Source organism: Heloderma suspectum, chromosome 6 (genome assembly GCF_057233095.1).
Source record: "Heloderma suspectum isolate Gila_16-S chromosome 6, 16-S_ref, whole genome shotgun sequence".
NCBI lineage: Eukaryota > Metazoa > Chordata > Lepidosauria > Squamata > Helodermatidae > Heloderma > Heloderma suspectum.
Window position 1 is genome coordinate 104,485,718 of NC_139463.1, and position 14,606 is coordinate 104,500,323.

The 14,606-nt window shown below is 45.4% G+C and overlaps 1 protein-coding gene and 1 long non-coding RNA gene across 3 annotated transcripts in view; one reads left to right on the forward strand and one right to left on the reverse strand.

Annotated features, from left to right (window-relative positions):
- Positions 1-401: 401 nt before the first annotated feature.
- LOC146342241 (apoptosis-associated speck-like protein containing a CARD) lies at positions 402-5,131 on the forward strand. 2 transcript variants are annotated; one of them, XM_084805988.1, is made up of 3 exons: positions 402-734; positions 2,789-2,848; positions 3,732-5,131. In XM_084805988.1, the coding sequence occupies exons 1-3, from the start codon at positions 425-427 to the stop codon at positions 4,010-4,012; spliced, it is 651 nt and encodes a 216-aa protein (XP_084662114.1). In that variant the 5' UTR covers positions 402-424; the 3' UTR covers positions 4,013-5,131. The 2 variants fall into 2 exon arrangements, with proteins under 2 accessions (XP_084662114.1, XP_084662113.1); XM_084805987.1 differs by having other exon boundaries at positions 402-701.
- LOC146342242 (uncharacterized) overlaps positions 4,516-14,606 on the reverse strand; it is a 45,735-nt gene continuing 35,644 nt past the window's right edge. The window contains exons 2-3 of the long non-coding RNA XR_014783931.1: positions 7,016-7,071; positions 4,516-5,312 (exon numbers count right to left, since the gene is read on the reverse strand). This is a non-coding gene — a long non-coding RNA (uncharacterized LOC146342242). The remainder of the gene's footprint in view (positions 5,313-7,015; positions 7,072-14,606) is intronic.

Genomic DNA, 14,606 nt, shown 5'->3' on the forward strand with positions numbered 1-14,606 from the left:
CTGATGTGAGTGGGGCAGCGGGTCCGCGCTGGGTCTCGGTCAGAACGCTAACGGAGCTATCCAAGGCAACTTGGATAGCTCCTTCAGAGCTCTGGCTGGCTCTGGCTGAAACCCAGCGCGGACGCGCTGCCCCATGTCGCCAGAGCCCCCAGCCCCCGCTGTGCGGCAGGACCCTTTTCTCTCTCCCCCTCCCCAGGCCCGTGGGCGGCCCTTGCCGGCCCGCCCGCCCGCCCGCGCCGCCCTAAGCGCGCGATCATCGCGCGAGGCAGAAAGGAAACCGCCAGGAAAGCAGAAGGCGGGAGAAGCGAGCGGCGGCGCTTCTCGGCCAGGCGGAGGCGGAGGCCAGCCCGGGTCCCCGCCTTCCCCTCGGCTACGCCGCCCCGCTTCGCGCGCTTCGCTTCCTGCTGGGCGAGGCTCGGGCGCGATGGCGAAGTCCGTGCGCGACCACCTGCTGGGCGCGCTGGAGGACCTGGGCGAGGACGAGCTGCGGAAGTTCAAGGGCAAGCTCCGCGAGTTCCCCGTCAAGCCGGGCTACGAGAACATCCCCCGGGGGCGGCTGCAGCGGGCGGACGCCTTGGACCTCGCCGATCTCCTGCTGGACCACTACGCCGAGGGCTACGGCGTGGAGGTGGCGGCCGCGGTGCTGGAAGCCATCAGCTGCAGGCGCCAGGCGGGGAGGCTCCTCGAAGCCGCCGGGAACGGTGAGGAGGGGCGCGCCCCAGCGCTCGGCCGAGGTGATCGCATCTCCGGCGTGGCACTGGATGAAAACTTCCCCGGTTCCCAACTACCCTGGGGCGGGAGCGCGAGCAAACCTTGTGGAGGCGGGACAGGTTGGAAAAGGGCTTCCCGCCCTCTTTACTTAAAATGGGCGTTCAGCCCCCTCTGAAATCTCCGTTACAGTTTCTGGAAATTATCTCCGCAAAACGTGGGTGGGGGGAGGATTCGGAAATGAACAGATCCTCCACATCCCCCTCCCTTTCCGGGAATTAATGGCATAATTCCAAGGTGGGAAACCCTACACTGTATATGTTGATGACTCAGCTTATCCCACAGAGCGCTTTCCTCTTCAGCCGAGTTAACGACTGGCATAACACAGCTAACATTGTTACACGCAGGCACGCCAGCTATGTCCTCCAGACACTCACTGGTCCTGGGACTAAAAGCTGCTATTCTCATTCCACTTTCATTACTCTGAAACGTTTAGAAATCCCATCACATATAATAAATGGGAATAAACAGGTATTAAATAAAAAATACATGCAAAATTAATGTATTTCTCCTGTATATCATCACATTGCCTTCTCGCGTTTGGATATCGCCACTTTCTTAGCTATTGCATTTGTCTTCCTTTGTCCCTCTCCATATTTTCTAAGAAAATCCTTATCTGATGCTTAAAGATCTTCCCAGGTCTTTAGCATATCAGGTTTTTGCACCTGGGAAGTTAATGAAATCTGTGCCCTGCAGCTAACCCTGTCCACTTGAGCAAAGGCCCAGCACAGCACAGATCTGCCAAATTTATCCCATAAGTCAGTTCAGGTAAGAGGGCTCCCTCACTTTTTTCCCACCTTTGGAAACAGAAAGGCTGTCTGAGTGGAAGGAATGCCTTGTGCAGGCATGGTGTCAGCATCGAGCGCCCTTGGGCAGATGCTGGAGCCATCTTGTTGTGGGTTTAGCTGGAGACAGAAGCAGGTGGTTGTTTTAATTTCCCATAATGCCCTGGACTGGTGCTACTAGCCGCCGCCCCAGGAAGGAAGGAAGGAAACCTGGCCACCTCATCTTTAGAGGACAACCTACCACCCCACCAAGCGTTCTTTGATTTTGCCCCCCCTTATTTAATCTAATTTCCAGAGGGTGCTTTTGCCCCTTCTCCTTCCCCCAAAGTACCAAAAATGTCTGTAGTGAATATGGCTCAGTGCTACAACAGGAGTACTCCATGCTCTAACATTTTGTTGCAATTTCCACTTGTAACTGAAGTGCCTTCTGTTGATGTAGCAAGCATTATTTAAACATTTGAATTACGCAGGACTCTTGAGCAGGCAACACACAGAAAGTAGCCCCACTTCAGCTATATAAGGAACAAGACTTGTCACTTTCAGGCCCAAGGCCCTTAGAAACCTTGCAGTTCTTCCTAATGAAGATTTCTGAGTACCCTGAAAACCTGCATATCTCAGTACCAAAAGTCCAACAAATAGGCCAACAAATAGGCTTGCCTATTCTCAACAACACTACCAAGAACCACCACAATTTCCATTACAATTTCAATGTTTACCAATCCTGGATAATAGCATTTAAACAACTCTAAAAACTAACACACATTTGAGGGTGACAGAACCCAACAACAAAAGGGCAAAGCAACAACCCCCCCCCCCCAAGTAGTTGCTTTATTTCCTATTTTCTGGGATTTTAAAATGGGCTTACATCAGCAATTAGATTTAACTGTAACCTCAGAAGAACTAATTGGCTGCAAGTGGTTATGAACCTGAAGAAAATTAACAGAGTAAATGGGCTCTGAAAGCCTCCCAAATTCACCCAATTCTACAAATTTAAGGTCAAGAATAGGGTAGATTCTCTCTGTGAATTCCTGCCTTTCTTTCCTGTCACTGCCCTTCTTCATGGCTTCCCTGACTCCCACACTTGGGATTAATATCTATGCATTGACCATAGCACGTCACTTTCTAGAGAGCTTCTGACAGGATTCTGGGGCATTGTCCCTGCTGCTGCCTTTCTTTCCAAGATATGCTTGGCCTGTTTCACGCATGATCAGATTCATTCTCCTTTCCCATTCCAGATGCCTGCAATGCTGTTCAGATCCCAGTGCCATCTGCCAGTGCCAACTCAGGAAGAACTGGTGAGCTCCTTCTTCTCAAATACTGTCAGTCCCCACCAGTGTCTGGGAGCCAGGCTAAGTGGCTGTTCACCAGCTGTTGTGTCTCACTTCAGCCATGGTTGCCTTACACCTTCCTCTCACTTGAGACATATCTACATGACTACAAGTGTGTACCACTTTAACTGTCATGGCTTCCCCCAAAGAATCTGGGGAAAGGTAGGCTGGTGCTGTGCTAGAACCCTGGCAGGGGGCACCCATGCATATATCAAGTGAGCGGTGAGCACACACCATGGAAGTGTACTGGCCAAGTTGTATAGATATACAACTTTTTTCCCCGGGGAAATCTGTTCTTCCTCTTCCAGTTTGCAGCAGAAGCCAGCAGTGCAAAATGCTAGCTGGCCGCGCCTGATGATTTCCCAAAGTCATTTCCCCTCCTTGCCCAAGGCAGTGTGCAATTTTTAAGAACCTGGTCATAAAGAAATCGACTCTCATGTGGTGTATTTGGATTTGTTATTATTCATGGTTACTTTGAAAAAATCAATAATAATAATTAATAATTAAGACGCTGATCATATCATTTGGTGTTTTTTTTTAAAATAAAAACCACACAAACATTTTAACAAATGATTATTCAAGCTTTGTTTATGAAAAAAACCCAACACAGAGCACCCAATACACAGTGATCAGCATTCTGATCACTGCTAAGTTCACCTGTCATTTGCATAGCAAATGTGAATGAAAGCCACACTTACTTCATGGGAAAATGGTGCTGTGACCCTTGATTTTATGTGCGCTTATAGTTGTGCACCCTTTAAAACCCATAGTCTTCCACCACAGAGCTACAATTGACTGGTAAAATCTCTGGTGTGGAATTGTCCCTGGATTTCATTTCTTTCTTTGACAGGAATGCAGCCACCAATCCAATCAGAGCGGCATTTCATTGAGCAACATCGAGAGGCGCTGATCCAGAGGACTGCCACGGTGGAGGGAGTTCTGGATCTGCTGCATGGAACAATCCTGGATGAAGAACAATACGAAAGGATCTCCTCAAGGAGAACCAACCAGGAAAAAATGCGGGAGCTCTACAAGCTGGTGCCAAGCTGGAACCTGTATTGCAAGGATCAGCTGTACGAGGCACTGAAGACCAAAAACAAGTTCCTCATTGATGACCTTGAAGGCCAGTGAGGCAACCAAGGTGCAACACCATTCCAGGGCACAGGAAATCCAACTCTGTTTACCAGGGGTACAGAACCTTTTTCAGCCTGAGGCCAAATTCCATTTCAGATACGCTCTCAGGGGCCACATTTCAACAGCGGTCAGGGCCAAAGGCAAAAGAGGCAGGGGCAAAATACCAGCATATTTTAACTTAAAGCTCTTCCTGCCAGTAAGTAAGCCTTAGGAGAAGCATTTCAACCTTTTAGAATGGAAGGAAAACCGCAAAGGCTAGAAAACCACCAATAGTTGGGAGTAAGGTGTGGGGAACCCCAGAGGGCTCTATTTAGCCACCAGCTCTTAGGTTCTGCACCCCTGCTGTATACCATGACATTCCCACAGAGCCATATAATAACATCTTCTCTCAGACATTCATTTTGTTCCATGCAGAAAGACATGTAAAGATATTCTCTGTTTTGCACTATGGGGGAAGAAATGCAGGCAGCCACCATGAGAATAATACAGCGGGGGCAGTTACCATTTCAGTGTGAGATTTATTATTTATAAAGTGCCTAAAATTCGTTAAGTTCCTCTATGCTGATTAAAAGCAACACAGTCCCTGCCCACAAGCATACAGTCTAAAAGACACAACACAAAAGGAAGAAGGGATGGGGGAGAAAAAGGAAAAGGAAAACAAGTACACTCAGGCACCAGTTCTTAAACTGACTTTGTTCTTATAACACAGTTCTTTTAATAGCTTGAATGGAAACAGTTCAGAGAGGGGAGGAACCAAATGGCAGCTGGTCTCAGCCAAGTCAGTGGAGTAGGACTTGTTGCTCCATCTCTTCTGCTGCTGCAGCCATACAATGCAGGGATAATCAACACTTTGACAGCAGAACAGCCACAGGATAATACAGTACAGTAGAGTGCCTTTGCTCCTGGTCTAATGTTCCCATAGTGCCTTCCCATTCCATCCACAGACTGTCTTTCTAAAGTCCCCTAAAACTGACTCACATGATGTATATTTTTAACTGTGGAAAAAAAGCATCTTTCAGCAACTCGGTACTCTGAGAGAGAGAAATAAGAGTGTCCATAAATCCACATGTGCCTTCTGGATGTTTTTAGTAAAAATGTATCATTTTTCCAATTCCAAATGTGGAGTATATTCATTGCGTAAAACCTGGGATGGCATATCAGGAACGAATTTCCTTGGGAATCCATCTGAAGCAATTTTGGGCATTTCTTCCTGGGATATTCTCACTTTGCAGGGAATCCCAGGGCATGTGGTGGGGCTTTGGAGTGTAGACATACATATCCTCTTTGGCTTCTTGCACTGCAGTAGGGAATGAAAAAGGCCAGATAGTGCATACCTCAGTATGGGGATTTCCTAATAGCAAGCCACATTTTCTTGGAGGTGGCTTTCATTGCAGCATGCCCAGGAAAGAGTGGATAGAAAGATATTCTCTCATAAGACTAGAACTTGGAGCCAGACAATGAAACTGATGGAGAGGAACAGTTCAGAACTGACAAAAGAAACAACCAAGAGTCTTTCAGATCACCATCCTCCTGCCCAGTTGAGAAAACCAAATCAAGCCTGTATCCTCTTACATGTGTTTGGCTGGTGACATGTTGAGACAGCCCCATGGTTGTCATGGCAGCCATGAAGTCCTGAGCTCCCCCCGCCCTGAATCCAGCAGCCTTGACACTGAAGTTGAGATCCCCCAGAACCATCATTCTAGGGGTCCTCGAAGCCAAATCTGAGAACATTTCCATCAGCTCAGGCAGGGAGACTGAAGGGTAGCAGGGTGGGTGGTACACCAACAAAGTCCCTAATCAATTCTGGGTACCCAACACAAGGTACAAACACTCGAGATTGGCACTTGAATGAACAAGAAGCCTAGTGAGGGAGATGGCATTCCTATAGACCATAGCAAACCCCCTGCCTGACCCTCAAATCGATGCTGATGTTGCAGAGAGTACCCAAGAGGGCACAGCTGGGAAAGACTAATTCCTCCCAGTTCCCCTACTGAGGTCTCAATAATGCACACCAGGTTGGCCCTCTCATCCACAATTAAATCATGGCTGAGGGATATTTTGTTTTGGACAAACCTGGCATTCAGCAACCGTACCATCAGACTTGAGGGCAAGCCAATAAGGCAGCCAGGAACCATCCAGTTGGAGGAAAAACCGGAAGAGGGGTCAGGCGTAAGGTTCTAGCCCCTCTTCTCAATTGGCTGGTTAATGCCCCGATGCCATACCTCCCCCTACTCATGACCACAATGATGGAGGCACCCCCTCCCCCAGATGATCCAATGTATTTCCCAGGCACATGTTAAAATAACAGCTAACAAGGAGCAGGTGACTGTCCGTCGTTGCTCCTCTGTTCTCCAAGCTGCTGCTGGTTGTTGGGGTGTACTGAGCTGAACAGCTGTTCTAAGTGGCACTTCCCTGGCTGGATCATCTCTCCACCGAGTTTGCTGTCTTGCAGCATTCTCTACAATGTAGTTCTTTTTAAATATTCTTTCTCTTTGTCCTGACAGACACATCTGATGTCAGGACCAGGAACAGCTCATCCAGTGGACCATGGACATATTGTCCTGGTACGAGGCTAAGGACAGATCTAGGAAGACCTTAGAACACCCAGCAATAACTTCCACCCAAAATTAGAAGTTAAATGAAACAGAGAGAGATTCTGGGAATGTTTGAATTCCACCCTGAATGTCTGCCTTACAGTAACCTCCAAAGCTTCCATCACTTAAGAAGGGCCAAATCAATCCTGCGTAAGAGTTTATTTGAACAGAAGGAAATGGCACCCCACCATATATCATAAAAATGACCCCCACACCATACACTGACAGAAAGGAGGGACAGAAGACCTCACATCATACTGATACCTCTAAATATGACATTTCTGGATGCTGCCACACATTAAAATATGCATATTATGCTGGATCTAAGTCCCCTTGAAAAGTTATTTAAGACAGCCACCCTAAGATCCAAGAACCTACTTCCCCAAATTTGACTTACAATACTTACCAAGGGTGAAACCCTTGGTCTTCCTTTGTAGTCCCTGGCATGAGAGATGGCCCTAGCTGAGAAAACAGAGAGACAGATCAATGGAAAGGAATATGGGAATTCACATTTAAAACCACAGTCTGAACTAACAGATGTGAGGCAAACCACTCTAGGAGACATTTGTCCAAAGAGGTGGATAACCATTAATACATAAACATGCAGAAAAGAATATAAATGCATGATCAGGTGATATATGACTCTATGAAATTGCACAGGATTCATGTACAGTATAGTCCTAAATGCTGGAAGCAATATGGCCCAATAGGAACTTTATCCCTGTCTGGTGCAGTCTCCAGGGCTGAGACAAGCAGCAACTTTTCAGTATCTTTTATTGTCTACATATGGAAAAATAACATAGCACTATGGGAAAAGATCCAAATCTAATCTTGTCACACCTCACTGAAAGAAATCATATATACACAAAGAACTCCTTGTCTGTTTATTTCCATCAACCTGTGTGAGTGAATAAACAGAAATATTATAAATTCTTCTCCCACACAGAGAGAGAGATTAAATGAATAAAATGAATAAAGTTTGAACAATTGTGATGATGCATAAAACCCTCTTGCTTTTAGAATATTAAAATATTGGGGCCATTTATTTCTTTAAAAGATTTCTGTCCTGCCCTGAAGCAAAGCTTCCAGGATGGTTTGAAAAGGTAAGATAAAATACAAATAAAACATAAACAATGTATTAGAAATTGCATTAATACATTAGCGTATATTTAAAAGCCCCTAGGACAAATCCAGTTCCCCACTCCTGCCTTAGAGGGAGTGCAACCCTATCCAGAACAGGTTGAACACCATATCTCTGAGCAGGTAAACCACCTACCCAACAAACCCCTTTCTTGTCAAGACTGAGTTTCAGTTTATTGGCCTTCATCCAGTCCATTACTGATTCCGGACACAGGTTCAGCACTTCTTTCATGACAAAGAAAGAGAGCTGGGTGTTGTCAGCATACAGATGACATCTCACTCCAGATCCCCAGTGAGCTGTGTCAGTATTTTCATGTAAACATTAAAATACTTGGGACCAGTTAGGACATGGTGGAAGCTCATAACACCATGGCATCAAGCAGTACCCCTCAGCACCACCTTCTGGAATTGGCCCTCCAGGTTGGAGCCGAACTGCATGTTATCTTGCCTCCAACAACCCAGAGCCTATCCGAAAGAATACCATGGTTGATGGTACTGAAAGCGGTCCAGGAGAATTAGCAGGGTTGCCCCCGCCCTGTTTTTCTCCCAGCATAGATCATCAGTCAGGATGGCCAAGGCGGTTCTGAACTACAGCCAGGCCTGAAACCAGATTGAAATGTGCCCGGATAATCAGTCTAATCCAAGAGCCGCTGGAATTGCACAGCCACCACCTCCTTGAGTACCTTGCCAAAGGAGGGGATCTTGGCAACTTCCCAGCAATTCTTTCAATCCTCATGGTCTGGAGAAGGTATGTTTAGGAGTGCCCCCACAATCACCTCTTTCAGGGCAGCCAGTACCCTCTCTCCCTCTCTCCCCCAAAGAGGCGTTAATCATTTCCTGGATCCTGCTAATCAACCACTTATATGTGTAGGACCTCCCTATGAAGACATCCACGCTCAGCACTAACATTAGAAGCGCATTGTGCAACTATTTTTCCTTTTCCTCCTTAATGGGAGGTTTCTGGTAAGAAAAAGGATGGAAGAAGTGGTGGGAAAGCACAGGAAGGGTACAAAAGGAAGACAGTGTTGTCTGGATCCCCTGTAAAACTCCATGAATGAGGCAGTGCAATAGAGCAATAAAAGTCTGCTTTCTTTCCCTGTTTCCCAGTAACTGACTGTTATTTGTGACCTCTGTACCACTGCATGCAGTTGAGATTATGCTGTTGAACTTATAGTACAGAATATTCTACAGAACATAATGACAACATCTGGAGGTATCCATTCATCTTGTCTCTTTCCTTTTCTGACACTGGCCACTTGCTTCATACACAGACACTCTCTTTCCTTTGTTTCCAGGTGCAAGCAACTGCATGCAGACCTCTGCACCATCCACTAGCATTACCCCAGGAAGAAGTGGTGAGTCTCTTCCTCATATTCTCAGCTCTTACATACATCCCACAAATGTATTTTAAGCAGGAATGGCTGGAGACAAGCTAAGTGTCATCCCAAAGTTAGTTCACCTCTCCCCAGAGTTCTCTGCAACTAGTTTAAAAAACACCACCACCTCAATTCTTTTTCTTTTTGTCTGACAGAGGCATGTCTGTCTGTCTGTTTTGCCAGAGCTGCATTTCATTGACCGTCACCGGGCACAGCTGATCCAGAGAACCACCAATGTAGAAGTGGTCCTGGACATACTGCATGGAACCATCCTGAATGATGAGCAGTACCAAAAGATCTCCTTGAGGGGAACTGATCCTGAAAAAATGAGAGAGCTTTACAAGCTGGTGCCAAGTTGGAACAACTCTTGCAAGGATCAGCTTTACAAGGGTCTGAAGGCCAAGCAAAAGTTCCTTATTGGGGTGCTGCTGGAGACAGACCACTAGGTGCCACTTCCAACTTTAAGCCTTGAGAAAGTCCCTGGTGGCTGTTATCAATTTCTTTCTCAAGACCCAGCATCCCCGTCCCACTCTCCTTCCCTCCCACAAATACCTTTGGCAGGCACAGCATCAAACACTTTTTATAAAATCCCTTTGCGTAGTCTCCAAATCTCCCTCTTCCCAGGGGTTACTGGCTGCCTGTAGGGGCTAGGCAGGCAGAACCACCCCAGCTAGCCCAAACCCACCAGCAGCCATGGGGAGGAACTGAATGATGGCTGACTTGAATCTCATTCCCCACCACCACTACGTACACTCTTTTGGCAGTGCAAGGAAGGCGAGGTGTCTCCTCCTAACCCTGCAGCCTTTTGTTTACAATGCAATCTTACGCATATCTACTCAGGGGTATCAATTGAAACATTTCAATTTCAATGGGTCTTACTCCTGGTTAAGTGTGATAGGATTGCAGTCTAAGGCTGGGAGCGAGTTGCATTGAACTCAATGAGGCTTACTTTTGAGTAGCCATGCATAGCGTTACACTTTCATGAACTTATTGAACAAAGGAGACAGTTTTGGGAAACTGGATTGACAAGGAGCTGCTTTCTCCCTTAGGACATCTCCCTGCACACGCACACGCACATGCATGCAATTGGTTCATTTTGGTGTGTTGATTTTTTTGTTATATCTGTAACAGTCATAAAAAGAGACACACACCCGAAAATGAAGAAAATGGTTGGAGGGGCATGATTTGACTGAGGGGATGGGAAAATGCTATAGGGCATGGGGGGGGGGGCACTGATGTTTAAATACATTCCTACAATTTGGCCCCTGCTCGATACCAATCTGACTCTCTGGTTCAAGTCAGGCAAATATAAGGAAAATAATTTCACATTCTCTCAGCAATTTCTGCAGATTCAAACAAAAGTGCAAACTTCCCAGTCACACAGGATTCTTCGTGGAGCAGAATCAGAAGTATGCCATATCATGCACTCAGAATGTTCTATTAATTTTTATCACAGAAGTTTCCACACTGGAACAGCAACAAAAAAAAGAGAGTAAAGAAACTTGTATACAGCTAACTTCGTCAGATGGATGATGATGGAGAAGGTGTAAGTACTGGAGGGGTTTTGTGAGCTTGAGTTCTTTTAATTTATTGTATTGAATTGAAGTCTGAAAGTGTATGCCCTAACAAATCTTTAGTCTGTAAGGTGATGTAGGACTCTTCGTTTTACAAGGCTCTGAAGACCAAGCAAAAGTTCCTTATTGATAGGCTGACCATATTTCCTTGAGTCAAAAACGGGATATCGGGATGACAAAAACAGGATGGGTTTTTTATTACAGCGGAGAGTTCTGCTGTAATAAAAAAATAGCTAACAGCCTGTTGAACCGAAATATGAGTCTGAAAAGTCCGAATCAAACTGAATGTAGGGCAAAAAGAATCTCTATGGGCAGAATGATGGTAGAAATAACAGTAAGACGCACCCTCCTGGCTCCCACACGCTGAATGGGGCTTAGCGGCCGCCTCTTGAATTCCCCGCCACTGCAGACAAGCAAGGGGGCTGCGTCTGATCGTCACTAGCTCGAGAAGCCTGGCCCTGGCTGGATAAAGGAAATGGAACTTCCTCTTTCGTCACACTAGTAGTTTTACGCACGCATTGATTAGCATAGAGCCTTATGAGAAATGCGTTCAGTTTTTTACAAAAAATTAAAAACGGGACAAAATTGACATTTATATTAAAAAGACGGGGCGGTCGGGAAATATGAAAAAAAAAAAACAGTACTGTCCCGTTTAAAACGGTACATATGGTCAGCCTACTTATTGATGACCTTGTTAAGAGAAGAGGCCACAAAGAAGACAGGGATACCACAGGAAATCCAGCTGCATTGACGCTGAGACTTCAGTGCTTCCCTTTGAGCATACACATATTTGACTCAAAGCACAGGGCCCATGAATTTGTTCAAAGCAGCACTTGCTACTGTTAAGCTTGCATTGCCTTTCTTTCCCCCTTTGACCACTTCCAGTACCACTGTTCTAAATGGGAGGCTCATGTCATGCCTCAGCCTTAGAAACTGTTTTTTATAAGAGGGTTGAATTATGGAATATATGGAGGATAATAAAGAAAAATTCCTCTGAACATGTCTAGAGGGCAGTACCCCTAATTTTGAACAATCATGGTCTGTCCTCCCCGTACATACCCTGATGATTAAGGCGTTGAGTTTCCAGGGCAGTTGGCATGGGTTCCAGGCAGGCTTCACCTCAGCACCTCTCTTTCTAAAGATGTAAAACACTGGGCTTGGGAAGATGGGCAATGCTGGAAGTTTATATAGCAGAGGTGCACAACCTTTTTGGCTCTGAGAGTTCAATCTCGTGTTGCCAGTGGGTCCGGACACTATATGTCCATGCACACACACACAGCCCCCCCCCCCCACACACACACACACTAAGTTGAGGTGGAGCACACACTAACAGAGGGGAGACAAATACACACTGAGGTGGGGGTGGTGCATGCACACACCCTGGGGAGTGGTGCATGCGCACGCGCGCACACACAACCACCTCGAGAGGGACTAACCCTTAACATCTATTCAGTACTAATAGCTGAACTATAATCCTTCCACATGTCTCATTGTGAGAAGTATTTGACATATACTTATGTATCATATGTATCTCTTCACTCTTCTATTAGCATTATGTTGAAAAGGAACTGGCTTAGTTTTCTTGTATCAGGTATAGACTTCATTGTCTTTATAATCTCATCTCTCTTAAATTTTCTCAGTTTATACATTTTGAGTTTGATGTGGTTGGGGTTTATATTTATTCTTTTAGGATTTTTTTAAACAAATGATTCATTAAATGTTAGCCTTCCAGCATATGATTACATCCTGTATACATTGCAGGGAAATTGCGTTTTAGGCCTTTCTGTTCTTTGGCCTTGGCTATTGCCAACTTCTACGAAGCCTATTTTGGGGATATGCATATAAGTAAATGATAAACCCATGTTCAGTGATAGACTTATGCTCATATTTTTGTATGGCATGCAATGTAAAAATTTCCATGAATTTTTGTGCTATATTTATTATAGGACAGTTGAGATTGCATGTAATCCAGACAATTTGTTGGGCAAAACGGGCTGTGAATGTAAGTGGTCTCTAGAATATTTTTACCTGTGCATACATTTTGTACTATTTGCAGTCATCTATGCTGACTGGTACTGGCTGCTTTTCTTCTGATGGCCTTTTCTTACAGAAGGTTTAAAAACAGAAATAAGAGCTGGCACTCTGTCTGTATATATTCATTTGTATACAGTATTTTGTATAGTTCATATGTACATGTCCATTCTTGGAGAATACTTTTGCATATCTGGTTTTGCATGTTTTGCACTTTTCTAAATACAGTTTGGTTTCATACTGTGTCTTACTATGATTGTTTGAACTGGAGAGTGCTTTTTTATCAGTGGATTAGGAGAACCCCATAGATTATGTCCTCCGTCCCCTCTCCCCTACCCAGGGGGAAGGGAATGATGTCTGTCACATATCTTGTATTACTAAATGGAGGGAAATGTGGGCTAGTGCTGACCACTACTCCCATGTAATGCATAAATTTTTCAGTCCCTGGTCCTTAAAATCAGGGAAGGAAGGCTCCTTAATGAGCTGCAAACACAATTACGGGTATTAGACTTTGAAATGAATTCTTCAAATTTTGGGTCATGGGTGACTGAGTCAGAGCATTGCCCCGTACGTTCGTTTTTCTCTTTCCCTGTCACCATTTGCCTGTTCTTCATAGCCTCCTTATAACATGCTTGGGGTCCTGCACGTGTAACTTCTGCCTCTGTGGGTCCTATGGAGTTTAACTGGAATAAAATTGTGCAAGCTTTTAATAAACTCAAGCTTTTTTTAGTTAGACCCACAATTACACATGAAACAATACAGAATTGGTCGGTCCTCACAGGTCTATTTCCCCCGAGGTTTCATTCCCTCACAGTGATCTTTTTTTCCTGACAGGGACATGTGCTTCTGTCTTGTCAGTCCTGGATTTCATCAGGTGGCCCTGGAACAGCTGATCCACCAGCTGGAATGTGGAAGAGGTTCTGGACAGGTTACACAGCACCACTCTGGATGAAAAAGAAAACCCCAAAACATCTCCTCAAGGGAAACCAACATGGGGTGGGGTGAGGGAGGTCTACATGCTGTGAGGGAGGTCTACATGCTGGTGCCAAGTTGGAGCTGTTCTTGCAAAGATTTATTGCACTGCATTATCTTGAGGCAGTCACTGCCTTAACTTCCCTCCCAGGATATCTGTAAAGTTCAATGTGGGGGGGGACCTGAAACCCTCATCTAAGACATCCTGAACTCTTTGGAGGAAAAATGGGGGGGGGGAATGCAATGAGTGAAGTAATAAAATAATAACTGTGCATATGACATTCTGCTTCATTGACTATGCTAAAGCCTTTGATTGTGTGGATCACAACAAACTGTGGCAAATTCTTAAAGTGATGGGAGTACCAGACCACCTTACCCGTCTCCTGAGAAACCTGTACGAGGGTCAAGAAGCAACAGTAAGAACCAGACATGGAACAACCGATTGGTTCAAAATTGGGAAAGGAGTACGACAAGGCTGCATATTGTCACCCTGCTTATTTAACTTATATGCAGAGTACATCATGAGAAATGCCGGGTTGGATGAATCACAGGTCGGAATTAAGATTGCCGGGAGAATTATCAACAACCTCCGATAAGCAGACGATACCACCCTAATGGCAGAAAGCGAAGAGGATCTCAAGAGCCTCTTGTTGAGGGTGAAAGAGGAGAGTGCAAAAGCTGGTTTGAAACTCAACATTAAAAAAACTAAGATCATGTCATCTGGCCCTATCACTTCCTGGCATATAGAAGGGGAAGAAATGGAAGCAGTGACAGATTTTACTTTCTTGGGCTCCAAGATCACCGCAGACGGTGACTGTAGCCATGAAATTAAAAGACGCTTGCTCCTTGGGAGGAAAGCTATGGCAAACCTAGACAGCATAGTAAGAAGCAGAGACATCACCTT

Excerpts from the sequence above, each read along its gene's own strand:
- LOC146342241 (XM_084805988.1), top strand. The coding sequence starts at position 425 with ATGGCGAAGTCCGTGCGCGACCACCTGCTGGGCGCGCTGGAGGACCTG. Across the intron at positions 735-2,788 it reads CGCCCCAGCGCTCGGCCGAG|ATGCCTGCAATGCTGTTCAG; the intron begins GTGATCGCATCT and ends TTCCCATTCCAG. Across the intron at positions 2,849-3,731 it reads TGCCAACTCAGGAAGAACTG|GAATGCAGCCACCAATCCAA; the intron begins GTGAGCTCCTTC and ends TTTCTTTGACAG.